Source organism: Pantherophis guttatus, chromosome 6, assembly GCF_059756535.1.
Source record: "Pantherophis guttatus breed Tessera chromosome 6, ASM5975653v1, whole genome shotgun sequence".
Taxonomy (NCBI): Eukaryota; Metazoa; Chordata; class Lepidosauria; order Squamata; family Colubridae; genus Pantherophis; species Pantherophis guttatus.
The window spans coordinates 81,876,099-81,895,143 of NC_142068.1; the positions used below are offsets into that span (position 1 = coordinate 81,876,099).

Genomic DNA, 19,045 nt, shown 5'->3' on the forward strand with positions numbered 1-19,045 from the left:
AGATCACTCTTACAAGGTTTATGTTGAATCAACTTTCATTTTTTAAAAAAAGGGAGGAGAGAGAAGATTCCTTTTTAAGTATTTACATAAAAACATTAAGGGATGTAGGAGATTTAAAAAAAAAAACATACAGAAAAGCTAAAATTATAGACGGGATGTTAAAAGAGCCTCTAACAACAATAACAAAAAAAATATATCAGGCCCTTGACTTAGATGATGGTTCAGATTTAGATTTCCAATGAAAGAAGGGACCAATGGCCATTAAAAACTGTTTTTAAAATTCTAGATTTTGATTAGTAATTAGTGAACACAAACACACACACATCAGTAATTTTTTTTACTACTGGTTCTGTGGGTGTGGCTTGGTGGGCATGGCATGGCTTGGTGGGCGTGGCTTGGTGGGTGTGGCAGGGGAAGGATACTGTAAAATCTCCATTCCCACCACTCCAGGGGAAGGACACTGTAAAATCTCCATTCCCACCCCACTCCAGGGGAAGGTTACTGCAAAATTGCCATTTCCTCCCAATCAGCTGGGACTTGGGAGGCAGAGAATAGATGGGGGCAGGGCCAGTCAGGATTTTTGCTACCGATTCTCCAAACTACTCAAAATTTCCACTACCAGTTCTCCAGAACTGGTCAGAACCTGCTGAAACCCACCTCTGACACATACACACCAGGGGTGGGTTCTACTTACCTTTACCACCGGTTCGCAACGGGATCTTGCGAACTGGTCCGAACCGGGGGCAACCCACCATTCACACACACACACACACATCTATCGTACTGTAAGGATGGATTTGCCATGCAAGAGTAGAGTGGAACACAGGAAAATATACAGTTTCTCCTTTGTGGTAAGAATTATGTGTATGTAATGTTTGCACCCACTCTTATTTTAAGCCTAGTGATGGGTTTATTGTGATTTGCCATGTTCCTCCATTTCATTATTACCTGGTCTCCTTTTATGTGAAAATTTAATCTGCAACTTTCTTCATGAAAACCATGTTCTTTTCAGAAACCCAGGCTATTTTTAGACAGGAATATTTTTATCACTTTTATCACTGCTTTATTTCTTAGGTTTCAGTGACATCCTCCAACTGTTAGTTCCTCTTATGGTTTAAGCGAAATCAATTACACAATTTTCAAAAATATATAGCAAAAAAAAAAAAAAGTTAAAATTAAACGCTTCCAGGATACAAATAACACCCCCTATAAAAAGGTTAAAAAAACCACATTACATTTGAAGGTGGCTGTATTTTCTGAATCTCCTCTCTGAAATCTCATGTCATGCTCACATGTAGTTGTTGAAATGATGTATGAGCCACCCAGATCCCTGCTGTGATTCTCTGCAGTGTACAAAGATTAAAGCCATCATAACAATATATAAGCCAGGATGCCACAGTTAAAATAACACCCCCAACAAAAAAAAAACCCATCACAAACAGAGCTCACCTAATTCCTGGTCAAAATATCTGGAGCAACAACCAGGCCTTTGATACATTATAAAAGGTTAACAGGAATACATTATGCTATAAAATATTGATTTTTCTGAAGAATTGTAATGGAGCAAATATGGTGAAAGAACTAATCTATTTATTTATTTATTTATTTATTTATTTATTTATTTAAAACATATCAAATCAATGCATGAACAGTGTGGCACCTTGGGTGTCATACATTCTAATACAAATAAAACTAGTAGAATTAATCATAGTTATTACATTCAATCAATGTAATTATATATATATATATATATATATATATATATATATATATATATATATATATATATATATATAATAAGGATACACATTTATATTAAGTTGCAATCTGTTATTGTTCGATTATTCCATGTTTTCTCTTATTATTACTTTTATTTTATTATATATATATATATATTCCCCCTTCTCTTATTTCTATTACTTATTCTAACTTTTAATCATGTCACTCTTTATTAAAAGACTTTTTCTTTCTATCCTACCTAACTGCTATTCATGTCACCTTCCTTAAAAAAAAAAAGGAAAGAAGGAGAGAGAAAAGGAGAAGCAAATCAGAACAACAACAAAAAAGAGAAATCATCTATCCATCGTCTCTTGCCCGCTTCATTACTTTAATTGCTATGCTTTTTTTTTGACCTGCCTCCCAAATTCCTCTCTTGGATCTTTATCTCTGACTGCCTCTGCTTTTTGGCTGTTCAGTCTAAATATTTCTCCCACCTCTACCCTCTTCTGCCCAGGCCCTGAACTAATCTTATTGGGAATAGGTGATGCTGTGTTAATTAGCGTTTAGGGCTGCTACTATAGAATAAGTTGAATCTAGCACAATAAGAGTAACTGTGAGAGGGATCTTGGAGTCCTAGTGGACAGTCACTTTAATATGAACCAGTGGTGTGCTGCGGCAGTCCAAAGAGCCAATGCTCAGAAGTAGTAGGTGCTCCATCACTGGAGGTTTTAAGAAGAGACTGGATAGCCACTTGAATGGTATAGTGTTTCTTGCTTGAGCAGGGGTTTGGACTAGAAGACCTCCAAAGTCCCTTCCAACTGTTATTCTATTACTAAAACCTAACGAGAAAACCAGGAGAAAGTGAAACTTCAAGGCAAGGCTGAAGGTCAATACTTCATTGCAGTGATATGACTTCATTGCAGTCATATTGTTTGCTCTGCTTGTACCTTCTAATCCATTGTTATCTTCAAAAAAAAAAAAAATCAAGCGCTAGACAATCTGAAAACTCCAACAGATAAAATGCATGCTTCAAATTGGTTGTGGCTGAAAGAGACTGCAGCAGGTAGCCGCTTTCATCCTGATTAATTTGCAATGAGTAAGAGATAATCTTTAATCAAACCGAGAGAACATTTTTATTAATTGCACATGTGGCTAAATTAAAGCTGTATTCCTGTTTTAAATTGTATTAGTTGCAGGCATTATCTGTGTTTACTGCTTAAACTGCTCCTGTCCTGGGCTCTTGCTGGCTTGACTAAGCTGATTTCAGGAAATCTTGTCAGAACTCATAGAATTTTGGCAGCAGTTTCAGGACTTCTGTGCATGTGTAACTGGCTGAGATAGAACACAGCCCTGTCTTCAACATTTGTGTGTGGGTGTGGATGTATATTCATGGTTTGGGACATCATTCAATTTCACTTCTCTTTCTTAATTTATTGTTTCCTCCTAATACCTTCTGCGTAAACTTGATTTAATTAGAGCTTTCCCGAACTCAGTTTAAGTACAAACTTCAGGTGTAGAAGAAGACAAAGAAGAACACAAAGGAGTTTCCTTTTATGAGACATCACAGTCAGTATCCAATGTATCTAAAGATCTGTTTATTTCAAAGCAAATCTGACTAGACCAATTCTCGAATACAGCGCATCTGTCTGGATCCTGCACTATTAAAACAATTGAGCGAATTCAGAGATATTTCGTGAGAAGTTGTTGTGGCCTGCCAGCGGCCTGCGCGGATCGTGGCTGATCCCGATGACGAAGAGCCTGTGCAGCCGGCGCTCGCATCGGACAGCGAGGAGGCTGAAGAGGATGTGATGCCAGAGGCAGAGACTCAGCCAGGGCCTTCAGAACCTCCAGAGGCTCCTTCAAGTGGAGAGAGCGAAGTGGAGGAGCCTCTCCTCAATGCTCGAGCACGCAGGGCTGCCAAAAGGCAGGGGTGGCTACACAGGAGGAGGAGGTCTCCTCGAGAGTAAGGTTTAAGGATAATTGGCCACTCCCTTAGCCTATTTAAGTCACACGCCGTTAGTAAGTTTCTTGCTGAAAACAACTTGTAATTATCATCAGAGCATTTTTGGAAAAGTCTTATCGTATCTTGTTTTCTGGGCTGGTTGCCAACCTTTGCCAGACTTTGGTTTATTCTTGCTACTTAATAAATTTGATAAGGACTGTTGGTGTGTGTCAGTATCCTCGGGAATCCGGAGCTGGGGCAGAACAGAAGTGTCCTCAAACAGCTAGTAGAATTCTTCAAGGGTAGGTCTTTTGTTTGTGCCTGACATGCTAAGTTTCTTTTATGCAAAAAATTCCTAAAGAATCTATCTTATATTTGATTTCACATCCCTTTTAACTCGTGTAGGGAGATAAAAGCTTTCTTTTGTTGTTGTTGTTTTACTACAGTATCAAGAAGGAATAAAAATTGTTCATTCAAAGCAAGCGATTCATTCAAGCTAGAGGGTTCCTTTTAGATACGGATCAAAAAGTTCTACCAGCAACAATAATGTTAAGGTCTTACATTACTCCAGTACAATAGAGATTGGATTATTTGTGAGAAATCTTTGTGATCCACATACATGCACTTACTAAGAGAAAAGGAAAGTGCAAAATAATGTACAAATGCCATTTTGGTTTTGAATAAGAAAAGTATCTACTTAAATTCAAACCAATCAAAAGATCAGAAAGAAATGTATGTTCATTTAAAATCAAATGAGCCATTTCAATAAGACGTAACATAATGATAATAAAAAAAAATACATAGCATATATAGTCAGTTCTCTTCAAAGTCTCAAAAACTCATGGGAAGAGAACTTTAAATCTAAATCTAGTGAACTATTTGTCATAAATTGTCCTTTCCCCTTTGAAAGCAGTTTATTGTGGACCACAACAATAAACCATCTTCCATTTAAAATCATATTGCCACATTTTTTGGGGGGGGGAGATGAGGTATTGTAATCAAATTGGTCTAGATTTATCCAGTGGTAAAATCCAAATCGTTTTACTACTGGTTCTGTGGATATGGCTTGGTAGGCGTGGGTGTTGCTTGGTGGGCATGGCAGGGGAAGGGTACTACAAAATATCCATTCCCTCCCCACTCCTGGAGGAAGGATACTGCAAAATGCCCATTCCCTCCCCACTCCTGGGGGAAGGATATTGCAAAATCTCCATTCCCACTCCATTCTGGGACCAGCCAGAGGTGGTATTTGCCAGTTCTCCGAACTACTCAAAATTTCCGCTACCGGTTCTCCAGAACCTGTCAGAACCTGCTGGATTTCACCCCTGGATTTATCACCTTGAGTAGCAATGGCCATTGCATTTTTTATTTTGCTTTAAAGTTTGAAGAAACTGAAAAAAAAAACCTCAACTGCGCTTGGCAATTAGTTTCTCCTGATATTTTCTCAGTCTTAAAACATTGTATATATGACAAAACATCCCACATTCCAAAGTTAAGTCTTGAATATGAAATAAAAACCCCCACCACCCCCATTTTGTTTCTTTCTTGCTTCAACGTCAGGGTCTATCAACTTGCTTCTAACACTCAGGCATCTTTCAATTGGTTTGTTATAGGCTTTGATAAAATTCATAGCGCCACGATGTTATGTTACCTAATAAAATAGCAAGCATCATTTTATCATTGATGTCACTGAAGATGAGCAAGGATGATGGAGAGTCAGTTAAGGACAAAGTTATTATGCTCTAAGAAAAACGCTGTTATCAGCCTGGTAGGGAAGGTTAGGGCTGCTTTAAATTCCTTGCTACAAGGAAGTTACAATTTTGTTTTAATCAGTGATGGGTTGCCCCCGGTTCGGACCGGTTCTATAGAACCGGTAGTAAAACCGGCGGGAGGCTCTGCCCACTGACCCTAACATCATCAGAAGCGATCTGCGCACGAAGCTTCTGAGCATGAGCAGAAGTAAGGCGCGCGTGATCCCGTTGTGAACCGGTAGTAAAGGTAAGTAGAACCCACCCCTGGTTTTAATGTAATACCATCCCTATCTGTTGAGCCTTCTTGAATTGTATTTACTTGGGCTCTTTGTTGAGAGTTGCTTCTTTTGGGTCAGGCTGACAAAAGGTGTACTATGCATACAATTAATGAGGGACATTTGATGCTGCTTTATGTTGTTCGTTGGCCGTTCACGGTTCTATTTGTCAAGGCAGATCAGGTTGCAGAGGGGTTCTTAAATGTTGTTTTATTGTGGCTAGGGGAATTTAAAACTGTTTATGGCTTTCTTTAATCACTTTGTATAATTTTTGTAGGCTAAATAATAACACTCTACGTTGTGCTTCTTGTAGTTGGTTTAGAACTAAAGCAGGAGTGTCAAACTGAAGGCCTGCAGGCCGGATCCAGTCCATAGGATCCTTAAATCTGGCCCGCAGGGCCAGCCCGGAAATATCAAAGGACCAGCCCATGGTGTCTCTCCTGGCCAAAATGGGCTGGGGGGGGGCACATGCGGCCTCTGCACAGCCTCCATTTTTGGCCGGCAGAGTGCTGCTGGAGACTAGGGAGGCCAAAATGGGCTGGCGGGGGGCACATGCGGCCTCTGCACAGCCTCCGTTTTTGGCCAGCAGAGTGCTGCTGGAGGTTAGGGAGGCCAAAAATGGGCTGCGTGGAGCTTCTGCATGGCCTGCTTTCAGCTGGCAGAGTGCTGCAGGAGGACTGGATTGGACTGCATTACAATTATGTGGCCTCCTGGAAGTGCCTGATCTGAAAACCAGCAACATCCTATGTTAATTCTACAGTTTAATGCCAGATTTTACATACTGTAGGTCCATTTAATCTATAATCCACAAATCTATAATTGACAGCCATTTCTATTTACTATCCTGGAAATTTACCTCCGCTGTTAGGTCTTGTATTATCATGTTACTTATGCTATTTAGTTGAACAATAAAAATACAATAGTATAAATAGCTTTTCGGCCTGGAAAAGCAATTTACTATTAAACAATGGGGTATAAATTTAGAAATAAAAAGTTTAGTGGGGTATCAAGAATAAGTAATAAATGTTTGCCAGCAATATCTGATAGAAGAGATAGGAAAATGGTTATAATAAAGAACTGTGGAAAGAAATAAGAGAAGGAAAAAAATGCATCTTGAGCCTGTCAAATGCCCGCCATGGCCACGCCACACACCCTGGCCCTCCGAGGTCAAACACAACCCTGATGTGGCCCTCAATAAAATTGAGTTTGACACCCCTGAACTAAACAAATAACAACAGAGGAACAAAGGTTGTTAACATTATTTGGTATGGTGCATTACTCAAAATGTTTTGAACTTTGTGGTTCAGAAACATGGAATTCTCAGAAATTCGTCAAGTGAAGGCATTTTTCTTCAAGTTCTGAACAATTTTTTAAAATCCATTTTATGTATCTTTCTAAATTTTCTTTGTCTCAATGGTATTTTAAAGTGTGGGAAATAGCATTATCTTAAAAATAGCAAAACAGCAACAATTTTAAAGATCTCATCAATGAATAATTATTTTACTATTATTGTTATTATTTGCATTATTCATATTTTTTTCTTTATCATTGCCTTAAAAATTGTTTTCCTGTTAGCAATATAGAATTCAGAAATTCAAAAGATATGAATGTACTCTACAGGTATTTTGTTGTTATTATTAAATTCGGTTTTTATTTTTCCTAAATGATTCTATTATAATGGTAGTGGTTATAATATTGGTAAGTAGTAGTAATAGTAACTGTATTTTTATTCTGCCTGAATTCTTGAAGACAAGTTTAGATCATAGTCAACTGATCAAAGAAATAAATAGAAATAAAAATTTAATATTCGGAAAGTCCTTAATTCTTAATACTAATGGTTTATTAGTATCAATAAAATAAATAATTTTGTTATGCCCATGATATCTACGTGCCTATTGAAAAAACCATAAAGTTCATATTAACAAAACTACATTGTAATTCAGAATTCTGAATATTTCATTTTGAGACAGCGGGAGAAACCTCTTCATTTCTGCCCTCTGCTTCTATACCTTTATTTGTTCATCTAATTTCAGTACAGTCTCTACTAATGCCTGTATATTCATTCCATGACCTATTTTCATGTTTCTGGCATTACTTCCTTCTCCCCCCCCAAATAAACAAATAAATAAACAAATAAATAAATAAATAAATAAATAAATAAATAAATAAATAAATAAGAGGAGGTATATAGGAAAGGTATGGGTGGCATGCTTTTAAATTTAGCTAAGACAAGTTGCCCAGATACAATAATCAGATTAATATGCAGTATTCAGGTTCAGGAACAAAAATAGATCTATTCCTGATCCTCCCTCTCTTCAACTGAGCTGACAAAGTATTTTATTAACCCAAGGACTTGCCTAAAGCTATTATTCTTTGATGTCCTTTAGCTAAATCTCAGGAAGATAGTCCATCAAATTTATATACACATTGGCTGTGGGAAAAGTGCTATGCTCACATATGCAGGAGAGCCAAAATACATCTTCTAAATCATTTTTGAAGAATTCAAAAGCTTCAAGATAGTATATATACTATTTGTGTTACATATGCCCTTTTAATTTACCTCCTTTTTCTACACTATTTTGCCCCTTTTTCTTAAGTTTCTGATCTAAGACTGATAAAGATATGAATAGGGAGCCCAAGAACAGCCATTTCAGACTGATCCCACTGAAAATCACAAGCTGATTGACTCATGTGATTTGTTATCAATTTACATCAAAATTTGTGAACAAATTGAATATTAATACGTTACGTTATATAATGAATCTAGTATAGGGGTGGGTTCTACTTACCTTTGCTACCGGTTTGCAACGGGAGCACGCACATGCCCATGCTCGCTTCACTCGCGTGTGGCACTTCTGCGCATGTGCAGAGCATCCGTGATGACGTCAGGGCGGGTGGGTGGAGCCTCCCACCACCATTACTACTGGTTTGCAAGATCCGGACTGAACTGGTAGCAACCCACTGATCTAGTACATATACTTGTCCCTCAATTTCTCTCAAATAGTGAAAAGCTAGAATTAAGTAATTTAAGAATAGATAAAGGCAGGATATATTTTAATGAAAACATATGTATTAATAGTAGAATTACAAGGATTGTAAAATATGTAAAAAATGATTAACACCACGTCTTTGATTATTGGAGTGAAAGGTGAAGGGGAAAAAAAAAGAGGGCTAAAATAGAGGTAGAAATAAGAGGGGAAAAATAGTAAAAACAGATATTAAGATGATACAATGGATGGAAGAACTATGAGAAGGTTTAGAATTGAAGGGTGATAGTAGAAGTAGATAGTAGAAGATAGTAGATAGTAGAAGATAGTAGATAGTAGAAGATAGTAGAAGTCATGTGTCAGTATGTGTCAGTAAAATTGAAAATGAAATGTAATTATTATTAGAAGAAAAAAAATCTCTCAAATGTGTGAAGCATTCTCGGAGGCCTTTCAGATTTTTAAAGAATGCTTATTTTAACCTTATTTTATTACCGTCAAGTATAGAGGATCCAGGTACTTCCTGTTTTTTTATGCTACCTGTTTGTGCACCCTTCCTGATTACCAAATTTTTTGACCTGAAAAAAGCTTGCAGGAAAAGATCATTTAAAATGTCTTCCCTGGGGACTGAATTGCACCAGTGATCCTGCCAAGTGCCAGAGAAAGTTTTGTACAATATATATCCTAAATTTTTATATATGTGTGTGTTTGTGTGTGTGTGTGTGTCTGTGTGTGTGTGTGTCCTAAATTGTGTATATATATATATATATATATATATATATATATATATATATATATATATATATATATATATATATATATATGTTTTTACACAATTTAGGACAGCTTATAAATAAGGGAAGTGCAAGAACACTGATGATCATTTCATCAATTGCTTTTCAACTAAATTTCATTTTCATTAAATTGAAGAATGGTTTTAAAAAGGCAAAATAAACTTGAGCATGCTACTTGCAAGCCAGTCTCAACTCAATGCAGTTCAAAATTAAGAGAGAAGAGTTTAAAAGTCATTCAGCAACCACCTTTTTAAACATTTATTTGACAGTGATTCCTGAATTTATTACTCAAGTCAACACTGCACTGGAAAACTTAAGCAGGAATACGATTCATCTGTTTGATGATAATCAATTTGTTGACATCTCTAAGAAGATTTACGACACAGTTCATGACATTAGATGTTCAGTTATGATGATTCGGGTAAGTGTTTGATTCTTTCATTCATCTCTAATTAACAGATGTGTCATTAATATTGCTATGCAACATTAATACGGGCAGAAACTAAACAAAAATAATGTGGAAATAGCAGTTTCAGGGGTATTTTTTCAGTATAATAAAAAGTATTAGAATGCTGCTGAATAAAATCATATTATTGCATCATGGATGTACTATATCTACTACAGGTAAGAGAAATGCACTGTAAATTTCTTCCCGATGTCCCAGGACTTTTCTTGTTTCTTTAAATATATACTGTAAATAAATAATGATGGGAAATAGCACTTCAAACTGTAAATGTATCTTATTTCTAAATACTCCCCGCATGGAATCAGCATGTGGATACAGCAGAGGCTATCCTGCCCTTATAGTAATGTATAAATCAATCACTGGGATTCAGATACCCACAGGCCATGCACTGGGCTAGAGCCGTATTCAGATTCACTCCCAGTGTTGTGGCCCGTCAGCGGCCTGTGCAGTTAGTAGCTGATTCCGACAGCGAGGAGGCTGGTGTGGTGCTGCGCCAGCAGCCTGTGTAGCTAGCGCTCGAGTCAGACAATGAGGAGGCTGGAGAAGATGTGGTGCCAGAGGCGGGGATTCAGCCAGGGCCTTAAGAACCTCCAGAAGCTCCCATAAGTGAAGAGGAAGAAGAGGAGGAGCCTCTTCTCGATGCACGAGCGCGCAGAGCTGTTAAAAGGCAGGAGTGGCTCCTCAGGAGGAGGTCTCCTCGAGAGTAAGGCTTGGGGCTAATTGGCCACTCCCCTATTTAAGGAAGGACGACAACTGATGCAATTTGCAGGAAACAACTTCGTTCATATTCCTTCGCATCTTGATTCCAGAAACGTTTGATTCAGCTCTTGTTTCTCTCTTGTCAGTTTTCCTGCAAATTGCTTCTGGGCATTCTGCCAACCACAGTAAGATTACGGTTATCTGAAATACTGTGCCTCAGAATTGAGTTATTATTCTTTGGATTCTTTTTGGCTGTTAATGAAATTAAATTAACAGCCCTTGTTCAGAAAAGACTGATTTAAACTGTACTTGTGTTTGAACAACTACTAAGAAAGCTCATTAGTAGTCCTTAATTAGTAAATTCAGGTTTGTATGGACTTTGTGTGTGCTGCGTTCTTTGGGGTCCATAGCTGGGGCAGGACACCCAGCAGCATGGTGCTTGAATCTGAAAATTAGTGAATATTCTTCTCTGATGTCCCAAAGATGCTTTTTCAAGAGGAAACTGGATTTTCTGGTTTTTATTTATTTATTTATTTAATTTCTTTATTAGTTTGTCAAACATGTACAAGATAGCAGGTATGAATATGAACATGGACATGAGCGAAGGAAATGAATACAAATAAATAGGGACAGTAGGACAGGGACGGTAGGCATGCTGGTGCACTTAGGCACGCCCCCTTTACGGACCTCTTAGGAATGGGGTGAGGTCCACAGTAGACAGCTTAAGGTTGAAGCTGTGAGGGTTTGAGGATGTAACAACAGAGTCAGGTAGAGCATTCCAGGCGTTGACCAATCTGTTGCTGAAGTCGTATTTTCTGCAATCGAGTTTGGAGCAGTTTACCTTGAGTTTATATCTATTGTTTGCCCGTGTATTATTGAGGTTGAAGCTGAAGAAGCTGTCGTTGACAGGTAAGACGTTGTAGCAGACAATTTTGTGTACTATGCTTAGATCGGACCACAGGCGGCGCAGTTCCAGATTGTCCAAGCCCAAAATTTCAAGCCTGGTGGCATAAGGGATTCTATTGTGAGTAGAGGAATGGAGTACTCTTCTCGTGAAATACCTCTGGACCTGCTCAATCGTATTAAATTAAATTAATTAAATACAGACATTTTCTTTGAAGATGTTTTGCTTCTCATCCAAGAAATTTCTTCAGCTCTGGAAGCTTCTTCAGTTCTTCAGAGCTGAAGAAGCTTCTTGAATGAGAAGTGAAACATCTTCAAAGAAAAACCAGAAGTCCAGTTGCCTCTTGAAAAAGCATCTTTGGGACAACCATGATCTGGATGACTGAGAATCTCCATAGACCCTCTTCTCTGATCTACATTGAAAGAGAAAATGGTGGGGCTACATTGAGGTAAACAGAATCTGAGCCTGAGATGAGACTGAGGTAAATGCAATCAGAGTCCTTCCCATACAGTCATTTATTTGAAATCAGACTCCTCTTCCAGCCTTCTGTTCCATTTCACAGAAAACAAAGGCAGTATGTAGCAAAGAAAGAGCTAAACCTTAAAATGTGAAGCACTTTATAGTGTAACAGTGACTTTTCATCCTACTTCACTTCTCATTGCTTTTCATTGCTGCTCCCTTTTGTCACCCATAATCTCTCCTCATGGGTGTTCCATTTTCTATTCATACTTCTGTCTTTTGGGTCCTATTTTCAGGTGCTCTGTTTTTCATGTCTTTTTCCTGCACAAACATTCTTTACTAGATGCCACTGCAACAACTACTACAAATACAGAAGGCCATTGCCTTGCTCCTCCCAACTGACCAATAGTCAACATCCTCTGCAACAGTGGTCCTCAACCTTGACAACTTGAAAATGTGTGGACTTTTAACTCCCAGAATTTCCCAGCCAGCATGCTGGGAGTTGGAATCTACACATCTCCAAGTTGCCCAATGGGGAAACACTTTCTGGATTAGCAAGGACACCAGCTGGCTTTATCTGTCTGAGGCAGAGGCAGAGATGTTGGACACCTGAGGAGGCCATATTAGACTCTTCAAATCCAATAGATTCAGTGCTAGAAGTGAGTCCTTTGATTTTTATATGCAAATTAGTTAGAGATGATAGGCAAGTTTAGTATGTCATTCATGGTTATAAAAGCTTTTTAGAAGTTTTATAGAAAAGTAGATTCTTGCCTCTACATCAAAAAAAAACCCAAATTATTTGCTAACTGACACATTCCTTTCAAGTACTGCACCCACATGAATCTCGTCAATGCAGAATGAACACTTTTATTATTAGATGAGCAAATTCATCAATGCATATTTCTAAGGAATGTTGACTTTCATCTTTGGAAAGAAAAACAAGTTTTCCTTCTAAGAAACACATTTTAATTTTATTAGCCTACTATACAATGGTAAATATATATATTTTTTTGCACAATTCTTCCAAGAGAAGTTGCAAAATACTAGGCTGATTTTGTAGGGACTAAGTGACATTGGGGTTTTCAGAACCAAACTTATAAATATTAAATTTACACACTTCAAATAAGCTGTTTACAGTTTTCTAAATGTTATTATCACTGACTTTATAACCATAGATTAGGTGCGTTGGCCATTTTTTAAAAATTTGCATAGTTGTAGTATTTAGCAAAAGAATCAATATGTAGCTATTTATTCATACAAATGTGATGAAGCCAAAAATGTAAGAAAATTGTCTAAAATGAATTAGAACAGAGGGTGTATGAAAATGTGCCTGCTTCAGTAAACACAGAAGCTTCAGTAAACACATGGAAGACCTCCTTCTCTCTCCCTCCTTCCCTCCCTTCAAATATCCCCACCTCCAAGCAAAGAGGATGCAAGAGTTTTCTCAGATTGAAAAGAACTCTTGCTGTCATTGTCCAGAAAATTCAGCAGGTACAACCTGCCCTTCCTCCACCAAAAAGGCAATCCCTTATTCCCTAATTTATCTATGTGTAATTTGGTCATCTGAAAGTATTTGCCAACGTTCTTCATAGCAAGTTGTTCTTAGGATTTACCACTTTCAGTCTAATCCGCTACACAAAAGGAAAATCCATCCAGTTTACTTCCAAGCTGGGAGAAAGACACCAGAAACAACATGGAGACTGATTGGAAAGAAAGACTCTGTTTATTGGTGAACAGAACCAATAAACCAGGGTTTGCGGTTCTGGGGCAGCTGACCAAATGACTGAATAGGTGGGTGGATCTTTATAGTTTCTGTAACTTTGAAGTTTGAGAATTGTGCAATATAGGCTTTGTGTTTCTAAAAGGGTGTTGGGCAATTCCCTATTGTAGCTAATGGCTTTTGTCCTGTGTTGGAACTTGGGTGAGAGTCTGTTTGTTCTAATCCTACCACACTCTGCTTTTGTTAGCTGTCAAACTTTGCTGCAAGGAGTTTTGAAATATCCTGTCTTCAGTGGATTTCTTCTTACAATGTTTGATTTGCTTATGAATGGAGCCATTTAGATAGTTTGTTTCCTCTTTTAATAAGCTCTTTATCTCCTTAAGTGCTGGCATCTGTTGTGGGCTATTAAGAAAGACTTGGGGGCTGCTTTCTGCCTCTAAAAACATGTTTCTTCATTTCTTCTTTTGGGAAATATAATATTCTGCCTTTTTTTAATATTTCCCAAAATATTTCATTCTTCAGGGGGGCAGACCACAAACCCTTGTAGAAATTCTACCTTCTGTGCCCCCCACCCCCGCTTTAGCTTTCCAGAAGATATTGACTGGCTATTTGCAAAATAATCCAAGCAGTGGCTCTAATGTACCTTATGATTCTTGATGAATGTATCTTCTCTTTTATGTACTCCGAGAGTGTATGCACCACGACAAATTCCTTGTGTGTCCAATCACACTTGGCCAATAAAGAATTCTATTCTAGTCTAGTCTAGTCTAAAGCAGGGGTCTCCAACCTTGGCAACTTTAAGACTTGTGGACTTCAACTCCCAGAATTGAAGTCCACAAGTCTTAAAGTTGCCAAGGTTGGAGACCCCTGCGCTAAGGAATTGTCTTCTGTAATCCCTGAGCTTTGCTGTGTGAGGGATTCTGGGAGTTGAAGTCCACAAGTCTTAAAAGTTGCCAAGTTTGGAGACCACTGCTCTAAAGTGACTAAGGTACCATTCTTCATTTGGCATTTACAATAGTGAAACAAATCGCATGGTGGCAATTTTGTCCCCACATTGGTTTTTGCTAAAGTGTCAGTAGTAGATATTTTCTAAACAAAGCCTGTATACAAGACCTATGATCACATTTTATCCCCGCTGTTCCAGCTCCATCTTTCTGTTCCAAGAAAGCCAGCTAGGTCCCCTTCTAGAGTGAGAATGAAAGCTGATAGATCTATTGTAAATTTGCCATTCTTCTCTTCACTTGCAAGAACTTTCATAACAGTGGCAAGAATCTCCAAGTCAAATCAGCCCAGATCAATTCCAGCTTCATTTAAAAATGCAAATAGCACAATGTGCGTTTTTTTTGTTGCATGCAAACACAATCTGAGCAGTTGCTTAGAAGAAGAATCTGTCAAATCACTACCCCTTTAAGTATCTGAGCAAAAAATGCTATCCAGATGCAAGGCAGAGTGAGATCAGGGTTCCTGGGCTGTCGACAAACTCTTTTTTGATAAGAATGGGAAGATTTGTCTTTTTTATTTATTTATTTATTTATTTATTTATTTGCAATGCAGTTAGTTGAGTTAGAAAAAAAAAATCAGAGCAGTTGCTAAAGGCATGAGCATTTGTTTCGGGACAGAAATCTCTTCCAGTGAGCTGTGCTATGTGTTAGACGATGCATGTCAGTGTGAAGCTCAGTAACAAGGACAATTGTAGCATCATTGTCTCTTGAGAAGAGAGAAAGCAGTATGTATGGCTGCAGTATTTCCAGCTGATTAAAATAATTGGTGTTTCTTGAAAATGCGCCACACTAATCTGGAAGCAAGCGAGTTTGTAGAAGTATCTGCTGAAATTATACAGTAGTGGCCAAAATTGTGGAAACCTTTTGGGGAAAGTGCATTTTTGAGGTTTGATGGCTAATAACATTACTTTTTTTTTAACTTTTTTTTTTTGAGTTTTAAGTTTTAGTTTTCATATTCCACTGCTGGAATGGCCTGGGAATAGCCCAGACCTTAACCCAATGGAAAATCTATGGAGCCGACTAAAGAAACTTGTTAGTCAGAAGTGATTCAGCAATAAAACCCAGTTAATAGAAGCAATCATTCAATCTTGGTTTTACATTATAACAGCTGCAGAACTAAAAGGATTGGTTCACTCCATGGGAAGGCCGTAATTCATGCTAACGGTTACCCAACTAAGTGTTAACTGACACGGTAATATTTTTTGTATATCTCGTTTTTTCTATGGTGATCATTTTTGTATATCTCGTTTTTGCTACGTGTTTCACTTTTCTTCTTTATACTGTAACTGCTATTCTAATAACAAATCCTGTACGCTGATGATACTCAGCTGTACATCTCCACCCCAGACCACCCCAACGATGCCCTTGATGTGATGTCTCGCTGCCTGGAGGCCGTGCGGGTCTGGATGGGGAGGAACAGGCTCAGACTCAACCCGTCCAAGACCGAGTGGCTGTGGCTGCCGGCGTCCCGATATAGTCAGCAGGTGCCATCGCTGACTATTGGGGGTGAATCTTTGCCCCCCACAGAGAGGGCTCGCAATCTGGGTGTCCTCCTGGACGCACGGCTGTCTTTAGAAGAGCATATGACGGCCGTGGCCAGGGGGGCCTTTTATCAGGTTCGCCTGATCCGCCAGTTGCAGCCCTTTCTGGACCGGGACGCCTTGCGCACGGTCACTCATGCCCTTGTCACCTCCCGGCTGGACTATTGTAATGCTCTCTACATGGGGCTCCCCTTGAAGAGCACTCGGAGGCTCCAACTGGTCCAGAATGCGGCCGCGCGGGTGGTTATGGGCGCAACTCATTGTGCCCGCGTGACACCCCTCCTGCGCGAGCTGCACTGGCTCCCAGTGGTCTTCCGGGTGCGATTCAAGGTGTTGGTTACCACCTTTAAAGCGCTCCATGGCATAGGACCCGGGTACCTTCGAGACCGTCTTCTGCCACCAATAGCCTCCCACCGACCAGTCCGCTCCCACAGAGAGGGTCTCCTCAGGGTGCCTTCAGCCAAGTTATGTCGGCTGGCGACACCCAGGGGGAGGGCCTTTTCTGTGGGAGCCCCAGCCCTGTGGAATGAACTGCCCCCGGAAATACGTAAGATCTCCGACCTCCGAGTGTTTCGTTGCGCACTGAAGACCCTGTTGTTCCGCCAGGCCGGGCTATCAACTTAATAATTTTAATTGGGGTATTTTAAATGTTTGGGGTTTTAAATCGGCCAAATCTATGTAATTATTTTAATTTTTAATTATTGTTGTGTGTTGTGTTTTTAAATTGGCTGTACACCGCCCTGAGTCCTTCGGGAGAAGGGCGGTATAGAAATAAAATTATTTATTTATTTATTTATTCATAAAAGTTATCGCATTACATTCTTGATTAAATTATCTTTCCATTGATATATAATTATATGGTTCTCCAAAAAAAAAAAAGTGGTGTTATTAGTTAGTTTTAGAAAATACATTTTTTCCCAAAAGGTTTCCACAATGTTGGCCTCTAGTGTAGGTCACTGTAAGCGATTAAATATTATTTTTTTTATTTTTCAATGTACTTTCCAAGATGGCTGTAGATACTCCACTGATCTGTGCCCCAGGGGACAATTCCTAATATTCATAAACCTTCAAGTAATAAATAACCTAAACTAATCTCTCATACTTTCTTTCCTTCCCCCAAAATACTATATTATCTCTCTCCTTCCTCTATCTACTGGGGGGTGGGGGGGCACGCAAGTGACACTACTTGGTAGGAAGATAGATTAGGCATCAAGCTCCAAGGCCTTAGTGTTAAACATGATTTATCTACCCGTGTTTTCCCCAAAATAAGACCCTGTCTTATACTTTTTTGAATCCCAAAATAAGCGCTTGGCCTTATTTTCGGGGAGGTTTTATTATTTTGGGGCACGTGGAGGAAACCAGAGGAAATGGCAAGGACCAGCTGTGCATGCATTTAAATATTTTCGTGGAGGGCTTATTTTCAGGGGGGGCTTATTTTAGCGCATGCGCTCAAAAGCCCAATTGGGCTTATTAATCATGGGATGTCTTATTTTCAGGGAAACAGGGTATATTAGAGAACTGAATTCTGAGAAAAACCAACAAAACATTTCTGTTCCCTAAATTTCAACATAGCAGGGTTTGTTTTAATATCACAAGGCTCACTAACTACTAGCACTGACCTCATTCCCACAAAACTAGAGTGGGTATTTTGACTAACAAAAAAGGACAACGCCAGGAGAAAGCCTGTATTTGGAATGAGGGATGCGTTTACTTAGGTACTAGACAATCAATCCTAGATTTATTTTAAGCTGTGTATTACGCATTTCAGCATATCTGTGCATTATTTAGGCATGTAAACCTTCCACAGCAGCTAAGGTGAGGAAATTAGCACGCATTATAGCCAGCTGCTGGCTGGGATGCATTGATTCTCTGCCAGATGCATCAGGCTTCTGATTATACAAGGAATCCAGTGCTAATGTGAGCAGAGATTCTTGATCAAAATGTAACTGGGAGAGGCAGATGAACAACATCAATTCATGAGGCTTCCTTCCAACATGAAAGAGACACTCTCAATGGAAGTTTTAACCCTGTAACTACAAGGAGCTGTGTGTGTGCTACACAGAACTCTGTCAGCTGATGTTGTTAACTCAGACTGCTAATACTCTGTTTCCCTGAAAATAAGACCCAACCAGAAAATAAGTCCTAGCATGATTTTTCAGGATGCTCGTAATATAAGCCCTACCCCCAAAATAAGCCCCAGTTAAGATTGTCAGCCAGATGGATGCATTTAGTACCGTATTTTCCCCAAAATAAGACCTAACCAAAAAATAAGCCCTAATGGGTCTTTTGGAGCAAAAATTAATATAAGACCCGGTCTTATTTTTGGGGAAACATGGTAGTGAGGTTCAAAATTCAAGCAATTCCTCAGAAAAAAGTAAATATTTAGGAGCAAAATGAAATTGAACATGAATTCATACTATATTCTTGTGGTAACAGCAGAATGTCAAATGATTGACAAGCATCTTGCTTCAGACTCCATTATTATTCTGAAAGATGATCTGTTGAAAATGACAATTAGTCCCCTGTTAGATTATTGGTTTAAAATAATTAAGCTTTCTGTAAAAATGCCAGAGTGCTCCGATACTTTTATAATTTCTTTATTCACTGTTTAGCATATTTTCTATTCCCTGTTATCTTATACCTTACCTTTTTCACAGCAAGTTTAGGTCCTTTCAGACGTTTGCGAATGATGACTCATAAGTAATTTAAAAGATTACTGGCAATTACAAGAGAGATGATTGAAACAACCAATGCAATTTGATCTGTTCAGGTCATAAGTAAGGAATTATCAAA

The 19,045-nt window shown here is 38.7% G+C and overlaps 1 protein-coding gene across 3 annotated transcripts in view; it reads left to right on the forward strand.

Moving 5' to 3' along the window:
• CTNNA3 (catenin alpha 3) overlaps positions 1–19,045 on the forward strand; it is a 957,874-nt gene that overhangs the window by 746,953 nt on the left and 191,876 nt on the right. For all 3 annotated transcript variants that reach the window (XM_034438682.3, XM_087871803.1, XM_087871802.1), the window contains one exon: positions 9,732–9,883. In XM_034438682.3, the coding sequence (XP_034294573.2) occupies positions 9,732–9,883 (152 nt within the window). The remainder of the gene's footprint in view (positions 1–9,731; positions 9,884–19,045) is intronic.